Source organism: Dromiciops gliroides, chromosome X (genome assembly GCF_019393635.1).
Source record: "Dromiciops gliroides isolate mDroGli1 chromosome X, mDroGli1.pri, whole genome shotgun sequence".
Classification (NCBI taxonomy): Eukaryota; Metazoa; Chordata; class Mammalia; order Microbiotheria; family Microbiotheriidae; genus Dromiciops; species Dromiciops gliroides.
The window spans coordinates 66,880,031-66,902,209 of record NC_057867.1 but is presented as its reverse complement, the minus strand read 5'-3'; the positions used below and the strand labels follow the sequence as shown (position 1 = coordinate 66,902,209).

The window sequence follows — 22,179 nt, the reverse complement described above, 5'->3', positions numbered from 1 at the left end:
GTAGTAAATGACACTAGTAATGTAGTGTTTGATAAACCCAAAGACTCCAGCTTCTGGGATAGGAACTTGGTATTTGACAAAAACTGCTGGGAAAACTGGAAGATAGTATGGCAGAAATTAGGCCTAGATCAACATCTTATACCTTATACTAAAATAAGATCAAAATGGATGCATGATTTAGACATAAGAGGTGATACCATAGGTAAATTAGGAGAGAAAGGAATAGTCTACCTTTCAGATCTTTGGAAAGGAAAACAGTTTATGACCAAACAAGAGATAGAGAATATTATAAAATGCAAAATGGATGATTTTGATTACATTAAATTAAAAAAATTTTGTACAAACAGAAGCAATGCATCCAAAATTAGAAGGGAGGCAGAAAGCTGGGAAACAATTTTTATGGCCAGTACTTCTGATAAAGGCCTCATCTCTAAAATATATAGGGAACTAAATCACATTTGTAAGAATCCAAGTCATTCCCCAATTGAGAAATGGTCAAAGGATACGAACAGGCAGTTTTCTGATGAAGAAACTAAAGCTATCTATTCCCATATGAAAAAATGCTCTAAATCTCTAATGCTTAGAGAGATGCAAATTAAAACAACTCTGAGGTACCACCTGACACCTATCAGATTGGCTAAAATGACAAAAAAGGAAAATAATAAATGTTGGAGAAGCTGTGGAAAAATTGGAACACTTAATGCATTGTTGGTGGAGCTGTGAACTGATCCAACTATTCTGTAGAGCAATTTGGAATTATGCCCAAACGGCTATAAAGCTTTACATACCCTTTGACCCAGCAATACCACTTTTGGGTCTTCTTCTCAAAGAGATCATGGAAAGGTGAGAGGGACCTACATGTACAAAAATATTTATAGCTGCTCTGTACGTGGTGGCAAGGAATTGGAAGTTGAGGGGATGCCCATCAACTGGGGAATAGCTGGACAAGTTGTGGTATATGAATGCAATGGAATACTATTGTGCTGTAAGAAACGATGAGCAGGAGGAGTTCAGAGAAACCTGGAGGGTCTTGCGTGGGCTGATGATGAGTGAGATGACCAGAACCAGAAGAACATTGTACACAGTATCATCAACATTGAGTGTTGATCTACTGTGATGGACTATATTCTTCTCACCAATGCAATGGTACAGGAGAGTTCCAGGGGACTCATGATGGAAGAAGATCTCCAAATCCAGGAAAAAAAAAGTATAGATGCTGAATGAATCATACTATTTCTTTTGTTTTTGGTGCTGTTGTTTTTTCTATTTTGAGGTTTTTCCTCATTGCTCTGATTTTTCTCTTATAACATGACTAATACAGAAATATGTTTAATGTTATTGTGTGTGTGTGTAAGTATATATATATATATATATATATATATAACCTATATCAGACTACCTGCTGTCTAGGGGAGGGAGGGAGAAAAATCTGAAATTGTAAAGCTTGTATAAACAAAAGTTGAGAACTATCTTTACATGTAATGGGAAAAAAATAAAATACTTTATTAAAAAAAAAAGAAAATGAATCTCCATGGAAGTAGAGTCCAAAGGCTTCTTCAGCAGTTTGTCTGAGTATTCGGAGACCCTGAGCACGTTGTTCTCTTGGTTTTTCATCCTGCAGATGTGTGTTAAATTGTACTGTGTTCTGGTCCCCCCCAACAACCCCCTCCCCTCCTAGTCAGTATAGTGAGTTTTTAAGTATAAAGCAACAATAGCAGAAAGTGAGATTGCAAAGAGAGGAGCATAATTTACAAACTACCACTTATCAACAACAACAAAAACCCACATCCTGATACTGTGTGTTGAATCAGGGGAAGCCATCTAGGCTTTGCAGTCAGTTATGATATGTCAATCTCAGACAAGTTCCTGATGACTTTGAGATGATACTGATATGTTAATGAATTACCTCCAAGGTGGCACAGATAAGCCTTAGTCTGTTCCCCTAAAAGCCCTGTAAAAATGAGACCCCTAAACCCCTGTCCCCCAGTCCTCATCCATCTCCATCTAGGTCCATGCTGCCAAGTGCTCCCAACTCACCTCCATGGTTATGTGAGTGATTCTCGGTGTCTCTCCCTCTCCCCATCCTCTTCCTCACACTGTCTGCTTTCTTTCACCACCCAATCTGCCTCTATACCCCTTTTCACTGCTTGTCTCTGTACATATTGTGCCTGTTTGCCCCATGCCCTCTGTGCCCAATTAAAGTGTAATTGTAGTCTCACTTCCCACTACTGGCATAGTCTTTCTTGGAGAGTTCCCAAAGAACTGGGTGTGCCTGCCACATTTCATAAATTAGATCAATTTAAGGTGCTAGGCAGTGCAATGAATACTGGCCTTGGACATTTCTTTGCTGTGTATCCCTGAGGGTAAATCACTTAACCTTTGAACATCTAAGTTTCTTCAACTATAAAATAGGGCTAACAATAGTCCCTACCTCTCACGGTTGATGTGCCTGGCACATAGCTGGTGCTTAATAAATGTCTGTTTCTTTCCTTCCTGCAATTTATGTCCACTTGGTCCTCTGTGGGAATAGAGAAAGACCGGCTGACATCTTTCAAACAGTTCTCCACATAGCAAGATTTGAGGGTCACGGGGAAAAAAGTCATCAGATAAAAGGACGAAATGGAAAACTTTGAAGAATGACAGAACTGACCTAGAAAGAAGGATGCTGGGAGGAGAGGGACCAAGGAATTCTAAAGAGAAGATAAACTACAGTGAGGGTCAGTCAGGACCAATACCTATGGCCTCAGATGCCTATACACGAAAGCACAGAGTAAGGGTCATAAATAGAGGGAATTCTGATTCTTAGCAAAAGGTACAAAGAGATTAGGTGCATTGTTTAAAGTCATATGGCTAGTCAGCAGGGGTGCAGAACCAAGTACCCAGATACCTCCTGGATCCTCCTTTAGTGTTCTTTCCCCTACATCGTGCTGATCAAAACACAAAGTGGATCTGGCCAGGTTTAAGATTTGAGAATCTTTTAGAATGTAGAAACATAAAACTTCCCAGGCACTAATGAAAGATGGTAGAAAATTAAAGCAAAAAATACTTGAGACATGTTGCACTTTTGATAAGGCAATAGGGTTGCATAATTGATTCTGTACATCGATTGCAACATTAACTTCCTGAGGTTTTGTCTTGAGTACATGAGATAATGCCTAGGCAGCAGGGGTTGGGGCATGAGGAATGGGCAGAAGGGTACAGGCAAATGACAGAGCACCCACCATAGGACAGCACTACTGGCAGCAGATTTTCCCTAGTGAGTTACTGGAAGAAAAATCTTTGGGACTCAGTGTCTAGGAAATGCCTACTTAAAGTTGGGGTAAGGGGATGTGGGGTTCCTGCCTTCGATCTCCCCTCCACCCAAGGCTGTGAGGCATTCAAGGACCAAGGCCAATGACTTACCTGTAAGGCATTTGGGGGCCATATTCTTGGTGTTCTTCTTTCACGATAAGGGAGCTCTTCCTTGAGAAGTTCAGTCAGCTCTTTGCACTCTGAGTGCACATGAGTAGAGATGGGGAACCAAAAGAAATGAGGTCCTCCTCCTTTATCACTCTCAACTTGCCTTGTGTGAGAAGTGATGAAATTCTCCCAGTTCACAGTACAAAGCATCAGGCCTTTTTTGATGAATCATCTTTGGCCTTCTAGCTTGAAATCCTGAAATGGGAATGGTTCAACCGAGAGGACCCCAAAATATTCACCAGGATTGGCAAGCCTATTCCTCCTGTCTCCTCCAAGAATGTGCCCCTTCAACTCTCCCCCCCAACATATTCAATTTCTGCATCCACTGGCTTCTTCCTTACTGTCTACACAAACATGTCCAGATCTCCAAAATCTTAAAAACAAAGCAAAAAAAGCCCAACCCTTTCATTTGACCCTGCTATCCCCTCATTATCATCCTATATCTCAGCTCTCCTTCACTGCCAAATTCTTAGAAAAACATTTTTTTAGGAAGTGGCTCTACTTCCTCACATCCTACTCACTTCTCAACCTCTTTATAATCCAGTATTTTACTCCAATGCTAGACTGAAACTGTTCTAAAGGTACCAATAACCATTTAATTACTAAATCCAAGAGCATCTTTTTTCATCTTTATCTTTCTGGGATGTTGGTGGTATTAGACACTGTTTTGACCATTTCTTGCCTCAACTAGACTCTTTCTTTCCTTGGTTTTCAATACCTCTCTCCTAGTTCTCCCTTTACCCATTTGATACTGCCTCACTCAGCTTTGCTAAACTGATCCAGAATCCACGTCTTGCTTCGTATCCATGGATTTACCAAAGTTCTGTCCTAGTTTCTCTACTGTCTCTCACTGGGTCTTCTCAGCTTTCATGGATTCAATTACCAACATCATGCAGAGGATTCCAGATCTACATATCCAGCCCTAGTCTCTCCCCAGAGTTGCAGTTGTCTATCACCTGGACGCCTCACAAGCAACTACAACTCAACAGACCTAAAATCAGAACTCATCTTTCCCCTGAAACCAAGCCTTATTCCAAATGTACTTATCTTTTGAAAGGCACCACCTCCCTTCTCATCACTCAGGTTTTTGATCTTGGAGTCACTGTCAAATCTTCACTCTCCCTCACATTCCATAACCAATCAAGCACCAGGTCTTGTTAAGTTCTACCTCTTTTTTTTTTTTTTTTTAGTGAGGCAACTGGGGTTAAGTGACTTGCCCAGGGTCACACAGCTAGTAAGTGTTAAGTGTCTGAGGCCGGATTTGAACTCAGGTCCTCCTGATTCCAGGGCCGGTGCTCTATCCACTGCGCCACCTAGCTGCCCCTAAGTTCTACCTCTTTTTAAGTAACTATTACTGTTGAGGGTACCATCATCTTCCCAGTGTCCTGAATCCACAAACTAGGTGCCATCCTCAACTCCTTACTCTTACTCCCAGTAGTCCATCTGTTGCTAGGACCTGGTGATTTTAACTTTGTGACATATATCCCCTTCTCTGACAGTGCAGTCACCTTGGTGCAGGCCTTCATCACCTCAGGCTTAGACTATTGCAAAAGCCTGGTGGCTGGTCTCCCTGACTCAAGTTTTCTCCCCACTCCCACTCCTACTCATACTCCTCTCAGCTGACAAAGTGATCTTCCTAAAGAACTGGTCTGACCATGTCACCTCCCCCAACTCAAACTCCAGTGGTCCCCTCTCACCTACATGATAAAACACAAAACTCTGGTGTTCAGAGCCCCTTATAACATGCCCCCCCAACCCTTCCTATACCTTACACCCCTGCCTTCTAGTGATATTCGTTTCTTTGCTGTTCCTCATACAAGAAACTCTCTAATTAGGGCATTTTCACTGGCTGTCCCCCATGCCCAGAATGCTCTGCTTCCCCACCTCTATCTCCTGGTTTCACTCCCTCCTTCAAAGCCCAGTTCAAATCCCACTTTCTATAGGAAGCCCTCCCTGATCCCCTTTAATTCTAGGGCCTTTCCCCCTTGATTATCTCCATTTTCTCCCATACAGAGTTTGTTTGTACAGAGTTCTGTAGATATTCTCTCCTCTGTTAGACTGAGTTCTCTGAGAGCAAGGACTCTCTTTCTTTGTATTCCCAGTGCTCAGCACAATGATGGGCATACATCAGGCACTTCATAAATAAGCGTTTACTATGTCACTGTCCTGCTCTCCTTCAGTAGCTGCCTACTGTTCTCTAGGATAACACAAAGCCTAGTGTTTAGGGTCCTCTAGAATCTGTCTCCAAACTCCCTTTCTAGCAGTTTTTCACATTGCTCTAAATACTAACACTACGTGGATACTCAGTAGGTCCCTGACCTTGGCATCTGCCTGGAATGTGTGTCTTCCCAATCTCCCCCCTTTCCTCGAAGGCTCACAGCTCAGGTGCCATCTCCTTGGTGAAACCCCCACTGAGCCCCTCGAGTTCTGGGTTCTCTGTCCTTCCTCAAATAATCATTCTAATTCTTTGCATACACAAGTGCACCTCCACCCATCTTGGTAGAACGTATGCTTTCTGAAGCTGGGAATGATTTAACTTTGGACTCTGTATTTTTGGTATGTTACATATACAGATAGGCATTTCAAGGAGCTTTGGTTTTCTCAAGATGGGGGACTTTTAGTGTAGGAACTCCTTCCACCAAGGCAGCTTGCAACCTTTTCACATTTGAGTAGAAAAGCTACAGGGGACTGTCTGCTACATTGCTAGGTTACCTGACTTGGCTAGTAAGAGTCAGAGGCAGGACTAGAACCCAGTTCTTCCTTTCTCCGAGTCCAGTACCCCCTCTGCAATGCCATGCTTCTTTGCACAATAGAAATACATAACGTTTGTATCTGAGAATTCAAGAACACAGAGAGTATTAAAGATTCATCAGCATATTCACTGAGTTGAAATCCCAAAGGGCACTCAAGAATAACTGGACCCTTACCACCAGTAATGGGGTATGTGGAGATACATATAGGGTAGCATGGTCTAGTGCAGGTCTTCTTAAATTTTTTCCACTCATGACCCCTTTTCATCTGAGAAATTTTTATGCAACTGTGGGTATGTAGGTATGTAAAATAGATACACAAACCAAACATCTACTGCCACATTTAGTTACATGGTGGGGTTGTGATCCACAGTTTAAGAAGCCAATTTGGCCTAGTGGAAAAAGTACTTGATTTGAAGCTGGAAGAACAAGATTAGAGTTGCAACATGAAGTTCCTAGTTGTGTGACCCTGGGAAAGGTACGTCTCTCTGAATCACCATTTTCTCATGGGTAAAATGTTGATAATAATAATACTCTCTACCTCCAAGGATTTCTGTGGGGGGGGAAAAGCATTTTTAAACTTAAAGAGAAACACCAGATGTTATGCAATTTACCTTTAAACGAAGACCAAAGAAATCTTAAACATCACTTTACAGAGCAACATCTACCTTTTTAGCTGTCCAGAATAGCAATACATTTTTTTTTCAGGGCAATGGGGGGGTTAAGTGACTTGCCCAGGGTCACACAGCTAGTAAGTGCCAAATATCTGAGGCCGGATTTGAACTCAGGTCCTCCTGAATCCAGGGCCGGTGCTTTATCCACTGTACCACCTAGCCACCCCAAGAATAGCAATGTTTCACCAATGCCTGTAAATGTCATACCAACCCTAAGAGTTATGTGTGCTCGAGTCATTAATAGCTATTGATGACGGCGGGACCATTTCAAAAAAGACGCACTGAATGATATCTCTTAACAACACTGTAATTACAAAGTTGAAGGCACATCCTTGGCAGAAATATGTTCGATTACATGCATGTGGAAAAAAAAGAGACCAAAGAGAGCAAATGAGCTATAAACAGTATGAGAGACAGGCATTGCACAACATTGTCCAATGAAGGATTGGAGAGTAAACAAATCACGAACATTTTTCACCTACAGAGAATGACAAAACACAGTAAAATAAATATTAAGAAAAATAATCAAATCTAATACAAGCTATTGAACTATAAGTAATTAAAACGATTTCCCATAACAATTAAAAATCCTTTGATTGCAAGCTGTTTCATCACAAAATGTGTATAGAAAAAATGTTTACACATGTATACTCCTAAAAACATTTCATCTAGTGCTACTTCAACCATTCTGTACACGTGAACTGGAGACCTTTGTAAAATAAAATCATTTGTTCACAAAGCAGCATATTTAACTTTCAAAGAGGCTGACGCAAAATCACAATACACATATAGTTTGGGAGGCGAGGAAGAAAGTCTTGTTTTCACAATAGACAGCCACACTTCCTTGGTCTGTTCTAGAACACATTACCTACACTGTAGACTTCTAAATGCAAAAGGCATCTTCCAGACATTTAAGACTAGAAGTAGCCCATATTTCAGTCTAAATAAGTCCTGGGTACCAAAGGGCACTTGTTATCCTCAAACTCTAAATGTATGGTCTGTTGAATGGATGCAGAAAATAGAACAAATAATGAACTTCAAATATCAAAAACAAATATAAATCTGTTTGAATTCTGAATATAAAAAAATATATTTGTTCTTACACCACTTGCTACAAGCTGTAAGCAATCATTTTGTTCCCCTCCACAACCCAGTCTGAAGCCAATGGACCCCTGACTTGCAGAAGAGACCTATGGGAGAGAATCAAAATGTGGCTGCAGATGCAAAGCAAGACTCAGTCCTGAATAAAAAAGCTTTGTGTTCTCACAGCAAAGCCATGATTCCGAAATAATGACAGTGACTCCTTCCCAGGCCAGCAAACATGGCCACCAACCCAGAGTGTGGCCACTGGCTCCAAAAGACAATTTCACAGACAAAGATAGCACTGGAAATACTAACTGGCTATGACCAAATCTCTTCAGGGAAGACAGCTTCCTTTGAAAAAAAATTGATTCTGGAGTGCAGAAGAAAAAATATTTTGTATTTCCACCTTTGCTGCTTCTCCCTAGAAGCAATTTCTGGAAGTAAAAGGATGACACACAAAAAAGCTACTGAAATTAGGTAAAGAAACCTCACAACTAAACCTGGACATGTGGAAGATGGCATCAGGAGGAGGCTAGAATAAGAGTTGAGACACACAAGCTCGTTAATCTTTCCCTAAAATGAGTGTTTGCCCTTCTAGACTAACAGCACCTTCATAGAAATTTTAGCTCTGTCTCTTGATCATAAGATACAAATTAGACTTCCTCTGAATCCAGAAAAAAACATTAAATGACATATGAAAAGTCTTGTTTTGTGTGGAGAAGGGGAGAGGGAGTGTGAATGAATGAATGAATGATGTTTCCCCTTTAGGCTGCTTTTGGATCCTGTTCCACAAAGTTGCCTTAGCTATATGATCTTGCTCAAGCTGAAACATTTAAATAACTGGATCAAAAAACTGAGCATTTATGAATTCTTCTCACACGTAGTCTCTACAAAAACAACACCCTGCAAATAACAAAGACACATAAGTAGTTATACCAATGGAAACCTCTGACCCACTTCCTCGTTACTGATCATGTAACAGGGGAAATTCTTAGCCCACATGGCAGAGGGAATAAACAAGTCTTTAAACCTACCATCTTCACTAAACTATTAAGTGTAAACATCTCAAACTAGAGGGAAAGAGTATGTGGTTTGTTAATAAGTGTAACTCTAGGTAAAGAATAACTTCTACATTTTAATTCATAGAAACAAAGACTGAAAAAACAAAAGCAATTTGACACTATTGGCATTCACTTAAAGTAACATGGGTAGGTTATCTGAAGCACTAAAAGAAATTTGATAACCTATTAAATGATAACTAATAATACATACTATGAGCTATGTACTTTTTTCTAAAAAAGCTCAAGGTATACAAGACATACACACAGATACAGACATAAATATATATATACGTATATCTATAACTACACACACATACATATAGACATACATACATATATAAGTATATCTATACACACACATACACACGACATAAAGCAGTGTTAATATGTGGGGGAAATTCAGTGAAGACAAAGCTAAAATAGATGCTGGTAATTGTGATTTTACTGAGAGTGGCTCCTTGGAACTGATCTCAGTACAATCCATGAATCACATTTGTACAGGGCAGGGTTAAAATTGAAGTCTGAACTAACTGATATCTTTGGAAAAATAGAAGGGTGGGAGTGTGGTGAGACAAAGAAACCTTCAATTTCCTTTCAGTTCCTTCACTCCAGAGGGCCAGGAAGTAAGAGCAAGAGAGAACTAGCAAAAAAGGATGTCAGTTATGTTAACTCAACTTGACCCAATCTGACCTGACCCAGCCCAACCCAGTCCAGCTCACTCAAGAAAGAGAAATGCTCTGCCTCACCAAAAGCTAGGTGCTAACAGCTTGGAAGGTAAAGATTCTTGGAGAAAAGTATGCAAATAAGGCACAACTAGTATCACATGAATGGCTCCAACTGCTTCCCTTCCTTTCTCCTGCCTCATTTCCCAGGCCTTGTGCTTAGCCATGAGAGTCACAGTTCACACAGGTTATACAACTGAGAAAGCAGCTCTCAGCCACCACCCCTTCAGTGCCCATCTCCTCAAAGATATGCTCTTCCTAAGCTATCTGTTGGTTTTTGTTGTTGTTGTTGTTTGGGGAGGCGTCTCATCAAATCCCCAAACCATCTAACCAGTTAACAGCAATACTTGGAGGCTTATGTGAATCTCCATTACTGTTCTACCTTCTCAGGTTAAACCAAAAATACTGAAGATCATTGAAACCAGACGCAAATAGCTTCAAAGTTGATATTCCAAAAAAGATACTTTTCTCACAAGACAAACATCCCCTGGCCCCCCATTCCACCCCCCCACTCCCGTCAATGTCTCAGAATGCAAGACCAACCCCAAATCCTTGCGAGGTGATTTTTGACAAGACTAAGATTACTCCCAAAACCTTAGTTCCATCAGTGCAAGGTGAGGTCTGTCTGGCCAGCAGCAGTGACTGGGCTTTTTCACAAGGAAGTGTCGTCATCATCCCGGAAATCTCCAACCAGGAGTGAGTGCTTGTCTGGCTCACTCAAAACGATGCTATTCAGGGAACGCTTATCTGAGAGCAGGGAGTTAATTGATGCTCTGCTGTAATTGACTATCTGGTCCAGCAAACCTAGCTTAGGAGAGTCTCTGGAGGTGTCGTCCAGGCCGATGTGAACGCTAACTTCTGAAGGACTCTTCCGAGCTACCTGGTAGTGAGGCTGCAGTTCACACTTCTCATAAGTAGGTTTCTTATAACTAGAAACATAGAAAAACACAACTTCATTTAAAATACTGGAATAAATAAATATGGATGGGAGAAATGTTGCAGCAATAAACAGCTGAGCCACATACAGACACAGAGTAATAAGTAGTGAGAGTTATGGATATCTTCTGAGGGTTCATTTTTCTCTGTTTCCATTACAATGGCAGGGATAGGAAGGGCGAAGTTGTTTCCACACTGCCATTCACTGACACAGTGTACCTGATGAATACCTGGAGTTGAATCTCCATGATACTTGGGCAGATATGGTTAGGAGATTCAGGGGCAGAAGCCCTCTGGAGAAGGTACAAGCAGGCAGGCTTTGCCAGGTTCTAGCCTTATCAACCCCTATCATTCTCACCTCACTTGAAAGAAAAGCTCTGATTCTTTGTACCTTCTGGATGCTCAGTATCTGGGACGCAGAGTTTGCACCTTTTGGAGTGAGTCTCTCTGCTCAGCTGATATGGAGCTAAAAGGCCCCAGTTTTTTTTTTTTAATTCCTTATTTTAGGCCAAGTGGATACAATAGAAAGATGTTGTAAACAAGACAAAAAAAAAAAAAGCTGAGATGCACTTTCTCAGGAAGGGATGTCTCTTGGGAGTCACTCCAAGGGAGGTAGCCCAGAAATATTCATGTTTCAAATCTGATTATATGAAGCTTGTCACCATTACAATGGAAAATTCTACTTCCTGTGAATTCGAGTCCCTAGAAGGAACTGGATGCTCCCTACCTCAGTGCTAGTGGTTGTTATATATTAGTTACCTGTGGGGATAGTTATGGGCTTCCTTTTAATATTAATAAAAGTTTGGACTCTAATAGACTCAGTTTCAAAACCTATCAAATGAGCCTAGTGATTGTGTTTAGGGCAGAGATTCTTAATCAAGGCTTCTTGTACTAGTTTAATAACTGTACTTTGATATAATCTACTTCCTTTGTAATCCTGTGTATTACTTTAAAATGTACCATTTTCTTGTGTATTGTATTATGTTCATTTGAAATTATTACTCTAAAAAGAATGAAATTATTACTCTGAGAAGAGGCCCATAGGCTTCATCAGACTTCCAAAGGGGTCCATGACACATAAATGGCTTAGGGAAAACATGTTTGGCCATACCACCACACTTACAGTTTGAGCAATAATGAAGAAAGAACCACTGAAACTGATGAGGCAGCCATGGCGGCTGATCCCATCCAGGGCTGCAAAACCAAACCAATGGGCATAAAGGCACCTAGAAAACAAACATAGTCTTGGGTCAGGGCTCTGGGTCAACAGCATTGCTTAGAGCTGCTAAGATGCTTCCAACAAGCAGAATGACTTGCCGCCCACTCCAAAGGGTATTCCTTTATTGACTGTCCCTCAGTACTCTCTATAGGACTACAATTATTCTCAGCTTCTTCTAGTTGCCTCTCATATACGTCATAGTATAACCAGCTTGAGACCATGCCTTCTACTTCATTTTGTATCCCTCAGAGAGCCTAGTACAATGTTCTACACATAGTAGGTACTACAGTAAAGAGTTGTTGATGGAAGTAGTACATTTTAAAGGAAACAGAGGACAGCTTACTGGTTTCGGAACTGTTCTACCAAATGAGTTAAATTCTCCTAAACTGTACCACCAAGGAAGGGGTGAAATGATACATGCAATCACCTTGCAATACTTAATTACTGCTAGGATTTAGGTTCATATCTTGGCCTTACACTGGGAAGTGGGGGAGGGGGATATTCTCTGACACTCCCTTCTGTTGACTGGGGCCAATTTGCCTGGGCATAGTCAAATTCCTTAGGCTAACATTCACAGCTTTCCAGCAGCCCCCACCTCGGGATGTCTCCAACCTCACATATTATTACTGCGATAGTGCTAATCTGGCAAAAATCTGCTAGTTTTGATATCCGTGTCAATCTTCATGTTATTCTCCAATCTGGATGTTTTTCCCTCCTACAGTCTAAGCCCCTCGATCAATTAACAAGTATTTATTGAGTAGCTAATATGTGCTCAAGACTTGGCACTGGGGGAGAAATGTGAAGGCAGTCTCCGATCTCAGTAAATATTTATTCAGTAGCTACTCTGGATCAGACACTGAGCTTACAATCTAGTGAGGAGACAAGACAAACAAATTCCTCATCTCCCTCAATCCCCAAATCGAAGCTCACCTTCTCCAGGAAGTCTTTCTCTAATTAATCCCATTTATTTTAGAATATTCATTTCGTCTACAGGCCCTAAGTATTTCTGGGTTTTGTACTTGTTGTATAAATTGGTCTGTAATCGATTTCATGTCCTTATTTATTTCCATTTTGTCTTTCTGAACAGAGACCATGAGGCCACAATGTATATGGTTCATCTGCCATCCCAGCCTGTAATAAAGGACCCTGTACATAGTAGACACTCAAATGCTTGTTACTAAGTTCTGTATCACTGACCTGGGGCTTACTTCTTGTGTCTTAAAGCTAACTGGTTGCCCTTCTGAAGCAATTTGCTTAAAGCAAGGGAGATCCAAATGCTTTTCATTCCTAAAATGGCAAATCAGCTCAGTGCTTTGCTGGACATTATTGGTTTTGTTGAAAAACCTTGTACCACACCTGAAAGTCACACCCAATAACCACATCCTGAAAACCATTCTAGAAATCCAAACCCCATCCTCTGCAGAAAACTGGAAGGACTTTGGAGGAATAAAAATAGTAGTTGTTAAGTGTTTCATACCAGCAGCTATAGGGATTCCAAGCAGATTATAAATCAGAGCGAAGACAAAATTTATTCGAATTCTTTTGACCGTCTTCCTTGATAAGTCAATACTTGCTACCACATCCAGAAGATCATTCTGAAAATATAAGCATTTGGTACATGAAGAAGAGAATCTAGCTTCACTTAGAACTGTCAAGTTTCATTTCCACACATATTGAAAACAATGACTCCCTCATGATAAGGTCATTCATTACAAATCTGACAGTCAACTTGGAAATGCAAACTTGTTTTCAGAAAATTTTCCCAAGGCTGTGCAAATTTACTTAGGTCTGTATCTAGGTCAAATCCCATTATAACAAACTTTAATTAATTTTTTTTTGGCATAGTGGAGTTTTATTAGAAGTAAACCATTGTAATTTGTAGGATATGAAGATGAAACAAGAGGTTAAACCATTTCCCCAAAAAAAGGGCAAAAAGAGGCTAAAGACAGAAAAAAAGGTTTCATTTTACCAAAATATTCGTGGCAATAATTTTGGGGTTTTTGTAGCAGAAAAAAATGTCAGAAATAAAATGGGTGCTCATTAAATGGGGAATGGCTGAACAAACTATAGCATGTGAACAAAATGAAATAGCTTGCTATAAGAAACAATGACTATGAGTAGCTTGGAGCAACATGATAAGACATGTATGAACTGGTACAGATCAAATTAAGCAGAATAAAGAGAATAATATACATAATGACTACAATAACAGACAAAAGAACACTAAAGGATAGTTGAACATTGGTAAATTGTAGTAAACAATCTTAGTCTTGGAAAATTTATGATGCAACACACAACTTCCTCTTCTCAGCAGGAAAGTTAGAAGACCACAGAGGTAGAATGTGCTATGCATTGTCAGGTAGTCAGTTAATAAACATTTATTAAGTGAATACTATGTGTCAGGCACCGTGCAAGGTACTGGAGATACAAAAAAAAAGGACAAAGGACAGTTAAGGAGCTCTATACCATGCAAATGAATATGTCAAGATCAATACACACATAAGATAAATTGGAGATAATCAACAAAGGGAAGAAAACTAGTATTAAGAGGGATTAGTAAAGAGTTCTCATAGAAAGTGGGATTTTATCTGGGCTTTGAGGGAAGCCAGGAGGCCGAGATGAGGAGGAGCAACATTCCTAGGCATGAGAGACAACCACTGAAAAACCCAGAGTTGGGAGATGGAACAGCAAGAAGTCAAATATCACTGAATTGCAGTATATGGAAGAGAATAAGGTATAAGAAAGCTGGAAAGGTAGGAAGAGGCCAGGTTGTAAAGAGCTTGGGATGCCAAACAGAGCACCTTATACTTGACATTGAAGGTGACAGAGAGCTAGTGGAGATTACTGAAAATGAGTGTGACACGGTCAGATCTGCACTGGGAGGAAGATTAATTTGACAATGGAATAGAGGATGTTGTTACATCAGGTTGCTGGATCTGCCAGTTTTGCTTAAATGTTTTTCTTTGTTCCAAAAGAGGGTTCAACAGAGTGGGGAAAACAACTGTGGTATGAAAACAAAAAGCAACAAGAAAACTTTAAAAAAATTTAAAGGAGAGATGGGCACATGGCAAGAAATCTTCCCTGTTCATCATATTTCCCCTATATATCTATCACCCAATATTCTCTACTAAAATTTACGCTGAAAGGAAGAGATGTTGGACTGTGGATGTGCCATGAACCCCAAACATGGAAGCTTCCTGAGCTCTTGATACGCATGTGGGAGGGAGAAAGGTGCTTTACCCTCTACCTAATGGACCTTTTTCACGTAAATTAAAGAAAAGTGGTAGAATAACTAGTAAGCATGTCACAATGCCCTGACCACTTCAATGCTGGGCAGCAGCATCTAACGATGATATAATAATAATAATAATAATAATAATAATAACAGCTGGGATGCACATTTGCAAAGCACTTTACATATGTTACCTCATTTAACAAAAGCACTGGGAGGTAGGTACTATTTTTATCCCTGTTTTAAAGATGGGGAAATTGAGGTTCACAGAGGTTCTGTGACTTGCTGAGGTTTGCAGAGCTAACTCGGTCAGTGTGATGGGATCCAAATTCAGGCCCCCTTGACCCCAAGCCCAGTCAGTACAGGATCCACTACATGAGCTGTCTCAACAGGGAAGTAGCTGGATTTCTCAACATCATTGGTAAGATTGTGACTGATTTGATGAGTTAGCTTTCCCAAAAGAACCAGCCACATGACTTACCCTTATTAGAACCACATCAGCAGCTTCAATGGCTACATCTGTGCCAGTACCGATGGCAATTCCAACATTAGCCATAGCCAGTGCTGGCGAGTCATTGATTCCATCTCCTACCATTGCTACAAGCTTCCCCTCCTCTTGCAGCTGCTTCACCTTAGCAACCTTGTGAGAAGGAAGGACTTCAGCAAAAACTTTTTTAATGCCCACCTGGGGAAGGAAAAAAAACCTAATTCAATTCAAGAAATATTTCTTTAGGAAAGTCAGCATGCTAGGTACTTTAGCGGGTAGCAAAAATTAGAAGACGAGGAGCTTACCATCAAGTTCAGGATTCAAGACTAACTCAAAAGAGGGAGGATAAAATAACTGGTTCAGACAACAAATGCCCTCAAAGGGTTAGAAAAAGGAGAGATCCATGTGAGCTGGATGTTTAGGGGTAGTTTCACTGATAAAGAGAGGCACTGAAGGGGGAGGGGAGAAGAATTTGGAGAGGGGACAAACAAAAACAAAAGAGAAGCTATACCCAAGCACAGGAAAAGAGCTCCAGAAAGGTCCTGGAGGTAGAAATGATTACAGTACATTGTAGAAGACACTTAGGTAAGAGTGTCTTATTTAATGACAAAATCCTTAGGAGGTAGGGACTATTTTTATCCTCTTTTTTGCTGTTGTTCAGTTGTTTTTTAGTCATGTCCGACTCCCCATATAGGGTTTTCTTGGCAAAGCTACTGGAGTGATTTGCCATTTCCTTCTCTAGCTCATTTTACAGATGAGGAAACTGAGGCAAATTGGATTAAGTGACTTGCCCAGGATAACACAGCTAGTAAGTATCTGGGGCTAGATTTGAACTCAGGAAGATGAGTCTTCCCGACTTCAGGCCCTGCACTCTATCAACTGTGCCACCTACTTACCCCATTTTATTTTATTATTTTTAGAGGAATTTATTATTAATATTTAAATTTTTTCCAATTTAACATTCCTTTAAAAAAATTTAGGTTCCAAATTCTCTCCCTTTCTCTCCACCCCCCCCACCCTCCACTGAGAAGACAAGCAATTTGATATAGGTTATACCTGTGTAGTTGTACAAAACAAAGTTCCTTATCAATCATGTTGTAAAAGAAAACACAAGGGGCAGCTAGGTGGTGCAGTGGATAGAGCACTGGCCCTGGAGTCAGGAGGACCTGAGTTCAAATCCAGAATCAGACACTTAACACTTACTGGCTGTGTGACCCTAGGCAAGTCACTTAACCCCAATTGCCTCACCAAAAAAAAAAAAAAGAAAAGAAAACACAGGGACAGGTAGGTGGTGCATAAAAAAAGGGCCAGCCCTGGATTCAGGAGGACCTGAGTTGAAATCTGGCCTCAGACACTTGATACTTACTAGCTCTGTGACCCTGGGCAAGTCACTTAGGCCTCATTGCCCCACAAAAAAATAAAAACTAAAAAAGAAAACACAGACCGACCCCTCCCCCCACGAAGAATAAAGAAAGTTTTTAAAAAGTACGCTACTATCAGTATTAAGACTCCATCAGTTCTTTCTCTAGAGGTGGACAGAATTTTTCATCATAAGCCCTTTGGGACTGTCTTAGATCATTGTATTGCTTAGAACAGCTGTCATTCACAGTTGATCATCATAAAGTATTACTGTTACTGTGTACTGTGTTCTCCTGCTTCTGCTCACTTCTCTCTGCATCAGTTCATGTAAGCCTTTCCAGGCTTTCCTGAGAGCATGCTGATTGTAAGACAATAGTCTTCAATCACAATCATTTACCACAACTTGTTCGGCCATTCCCCAACTTATGGGCAACCCCTCAATTTCCAATTTTTTGCCACCACACAAAGAACTGCTAGAAATATTTTTGTACATATAGGTCCTTTCCCGTTTTTTAAAAATCTCTTTGGTTGGGGACAGCTAGGTGGCGCAGTGGATAAAGCACCAGCCCTGGATTCAGGAGGACCCGAGTTCAAATCCGGCCTCAGACACTTGATACTTACTAGCTGGGTGACCCTGGGCAAGTTACTTAACCCCCATTGCCCCGCCTAAAAAAAAATCTCTTTGGGTTTCAGACCTAGGAGTGGGATTGCTGGGTCAAAGAGTATGCATGGTTTTATAGCCCTTTGGGCATAGTTCCAAATTGCTTTCCAGAATGGCTGAATCTGTTCACAACTCCACCAACAGTGTATTAGTGTCCCAATTTTCCCACATTCCTTCCAGCATTTATCATTTTCCTTTTTTGCCATATCACCCAATCTGATAGGAGTGAAGTAGTACCTCAGGATTGTTTTAATTTGTATTTCTCTAATTAATAGTGATTTAGAGCATTTTTCATATAATTATATATAGCTTTGATTTCTTCATCTGAAAACTTCTTGTACATATACTTTGACCATTTATTAATTAGGGAATGACTTGTATTCTTATACATTTTTGGGGGGGACAGGGCAATGGGGGTTAAGTGACTTGCCCAGGGTCACACAGCTAGTCAAGTGTCTGAGGCCAGATTTGAACTCAGGTACTCCTGAATCCAGGGCCGGTGCTTTATCCACTGCGCCACCTAGCTGCCCCCTATTCTTATAAATTTTGACTCAGATCTCTATATATTTGAGAAATGAAGGCTTTATTGCTATAAAAGATTTTTTTTACTGTTATTACTACATATTTCCCTCCAACCTATTTTCCCCATTTATCCTCCTCCTTCTTCTTCTTCTCCTCCTCCTGCTTCTTCTCCCCCCCTTCTCTCTCCTTTCACCCTCTCCCTTCTCATAAGTGTTTTGCTTCCGACCACTGCCTCTCCCAATCCACCCTCTCTTCTATCACTCCCTTTCCCTCCTACTTCCCTGTGGGGCAAGATACCAAACTAGGTGTGTATGTTATTCCCTTTTTGAACCAATTCTAATGAAAGTGTGGTTTAAGCATTGCTGCCATACCCCATCTTCCCTTCTGCTGTATAAGTTCTTTCATGCTTCTTTTATGTGAGATAATTTACCCCATTCTCTCTTTCCCCCTTCTCCCACTTCATCCCTCTTTCTCACCTTTTAATTTTATTTTTTTATACATCATCCCATCATAGTCAACCCACCTGTGCCCTCTATCTATGTATACTTCTTCTAACTGCTCTAATTTTAAAAGGATAAAGTTCTTAGGAGTTACAGGTATTCTCTTTTCATATAGGAATGTGAACAGTTTAACTGAATCCCTTATTTCTCTTTCCTGTTTACCTTTTTATACTTTTCTTGTATCTTATATTTGAAAGTCAAATTTTCTATTCAGCTCTATTTCACTGAATATCCATTTTTGAAGGATTATACTGTTTTGCTAGGTAGGTGATTCTTGGTTGTAATTCTAGCTCCTTTGCCTTCCGGAATATCATATTCTAAGCCCTCTGATCCTTTAATGTAAACGACTAAATCTTGTGTTATACTGGCTGTGGCTTCAAGGTATTTGAATGGTTTCTTTTTGGGTGCTTGTAATATTTTTTTCCTTACCCTGAGAACTCTGGAATTTGGCTATAATATTCCTGGGAGTTTTCATTTTGGGATCTCTTTCAAGAGGTGATTGGTGGATTCTTTCCATTTCGATTTTACCCCGTTTCTAGGATATTAGGAAAATTTTCCTTGATAATTTCTTGAAAGATGATATGTAGGCTCTTTTTTAATCATAGTTTTCAGGCAATTCTTAAATTATCTCTCCTTGATCTATTTTCTAGATCAGTTGTTTTTCCAATGAGATATATTTCACATTGGGTTCTATTTTTTTTTCATTCTTTTGATTTTGATTGATTTTTCACGCCTCATGGAGTCATTAGCTGTGCCTTGTCCAATTTTAATTCTTGAGTCATTATTTTCTTCAGTGAGCTTTTGTACCTCCTTTTCCATTTGATCAATTCTATTTATTAAGGAGTTTTCTTTTTCTAATCATAAAAATATTTTATTATTTTCCAGTTACATGTAAAGATGGTTTTCAACATTTGTTTTCATAAGATTTTTAGGTCCATATTTTTCTCCCTCTCTCTTCCTCCTTTCCCTCCCCCCTCCCCAAGATGGCAAGCAATCTGATATAGGTTATGTATGTACAATCATGTTAAACATATTTCTGCATTAGTCATGTTGTGAAAGAAGAATCATAACAAAAGGGAAAACCCTCAAAAAAGAAAAAGAAAAAAGCAGAAACAGTATGGTTCAATTTGCATTCAGAATCCAGTTCTTTTTTCTGGATATGAAGAACATTTTCCATCATGAGTTCTTTGGAATCGTCTTACATTACTGCATTGCTGAGAAGAGCTAAGTCTATCACAGTTGACCATTTACACAATGTTGCTGTCACTATGTACAATGTTGTTATGGGGTTCTTTTCTTTTCTTTTTTTTTAAGGAGTTCTTTTCCTTAGTGAATTTTTGTACATCTTTTTCCATTTGTCCAATTCTGTTTTAAGTAGTTCTTCTTTTTGGCATATTTTTGTGCCTCTTTTACCATTTCACCTATTTTGGTTTTTTAAGTTTTATTTTCTTCAGTATTTCTTGTGCCTCCTTTACCAAGCTGTTTACTTTCTTCATGATTTTCTTACATTGCTATAATTTCTTTTCCCCATTTTTCTCCTACCTCTCTGTTTTTTTAAATCCTTTTTGAGCTCTTCCAGTAATTCTTGGGGGTGGGGCGAGGGCTGAGACAAATTCACAGTTTTCTCTGAGGCTTTACATGTAACTGTTTGGACTTTGTCTTCTTTTTTTTTTTAGTGAGGCAATTGGGGTTAAGTGACTTGCCCAGGGTCACACAGCTAGTAAGTGTTAAGTGTCTGAGGCCAGACCTGAACTTAGGTACTCCTGACTCCAGGGCCAGTGCTCCATCCACTGCGCCACCTAGCTACCCCGACTTTGTCTTCTTCTGAGTTCATGTTTTCACTTTCTCTGTCACCACAATAACTTTCTATGGTCAGTTTCTTTTTTTGTTATTGTTTGCTCATTTTCGCAGCCTATTATTTTACTTTTAACTTTATATGTTAAAGCTGGACTCTGCTCCTAGGGTGGAGAGGGCACTGTCCTAAGCTTCAGGTATTTTTAAAGCTAGTTCTAGAGATCTAGAAGTTTTCAGTTCTTCCAAGGTGTTATGATCATAGGAGAGGTGAAATTGCTGTTATCTGACCCTATGTTCTGTTCTGTAAGCAAACACAAGTACTCTTTTCTGTCCTACAACTGTGAGCAGGGAGTCTGGTCCCCTGCAGCTGCATGCTCTAGTGTGCTATTATTCCTGCTTGCCGTGGGACTGCCTCTTGGAACTACGGATGAGCAATGCAACAGAGTCCTTCACCCAGTTCCAGCAAAGGTCCCCTGTAGTCTCCTTCTAACCAGTTGTCCAATTCCCTTACTATCTGTGGGCTGAGAGCTCAGGAAGCCATTGCTGCTGATTCAGTTGCCCTCAAGGCCTGCTACTAGCTTGCCTTGGTGCAGCCTGTGTTGGACTGTGCTCTATTCTCACCCCAGGGAGACAGACAGATCTTTCTTGTCAACTTCCTAAATTATCTTGGGCTGGAAGACTGCTTCACCCCATCCTTTTATTGGTTCTGCAACTCCAGAATTCATTGCAACAAGTTATTTTAAAGTTATTTGGGGAGGAATTTGGGAGATCTCAGGGGAGTCCCTGCCTTTACTCCACTGTCTTGCCTTCACCCCCAAACTGCCCCATTTTAAAGATGAAGAAACTGAGGCTCAGAGAGGTGATGGGACTTGCTCTCTCTTCTCTAAGGATTTCAAGGTTTAGAAAGCAGTAAGCTCACAAAACTTTGTATTATTAGTCCTATTTTTCAAAGGCCCCAGTTAAGTGACTTGCCCTCAGCCATCCAAGTAAATGTCAGAGCCAGGACTGGAACATGGGTCTCCTATTTCCAAGTTCTCTAGTGCTCTACCATACAATACTTCCCTGGCCACTCATCTGGAGAATGATTATTTGGAGGACTTTGACAGCATAGGCAATGAGTTTGGACTTAATTTTGCAGGTAATGATGGGTCGGAGAAGGCTTTTTGAATAGAGAGTGTCATGATCAAGGTACTGTTTTAAGAAGATTAATCTGGCAGTGATATACAGGAAGAATTAGAGGCTGGAGATCAATGAAACTTTTAGAGTAAACTGGGCATAAGACAAGAAGATTCAGGTGACAACAAGTAGGAATGAAGGGGAAGAAAGGAAGTAAGAATTGATAGGACTTGGTCACTGAGTGGTAGGTATTAGGTGTAGCACAAACATCCCATGATTATATATATATTAGTAGCATAAACATTTTTATTTAAAAATGTATTTAGTATTTTATTTTTACCCAATTACATGTCAAAACAGCTTTTAGCATTTGTTTTTTAAAACTCTGAGTTCCAAATTCTCTCCCTTCCTCCCTCCCATGCCCCCACTGAGAAGACAAACAATTCAATATAGGTTATACACGTGTAGCCAGGCAAAACATTTCCATATTAGAGCAGAAAGTTTTCTTCCTCCCACCTGAAACACTTAAACTGAAAAAAATGCCATCATGGGCCAGACCAATGTTGTTCTAAAAGTGGTTCCCCAACTGTTTGGGTAAAACCCT

The 22,179-nt window shown here is 40.2% G+C and overlaps 1 protein-coding gene across 1 annotated transcript in view; it reads right to left on the bottom strand.

The window, feature by feature from the left end:
• Positions 1-7,182: 7,182 nt before the first annotated feature.
• ATP7A (ATPase copper transporting alpha) overlaps positions 7,183-22,179 on the bottom strand; it is a 43,205-nt gene continuing 28,208 nt past the window's right edge. The window contains exons 16-19 of the mRNA XM_043974678.1: positions 15,618-15,821; positions 13,382-13,499; positions 11,809-11,911; positions 7,183-10,678 (exon numbers count right to left, since the gene is read on the bottom strand). Of these exons, the coding sequence (XP_043830613.1) occupies positions 10,402-10,678; positions 11,809-11,911; positions 13,382-13,499; positions 15,618-15,821 (702 nt within the window). The 3' untranslated portion in view covers positions 7,183-10,401. The remainder of the gene's footprint in view (positions 10,679-11,808; positions 11,912-13,381; positions 13,500-15,617; positions 15,822-22,179) is intronic.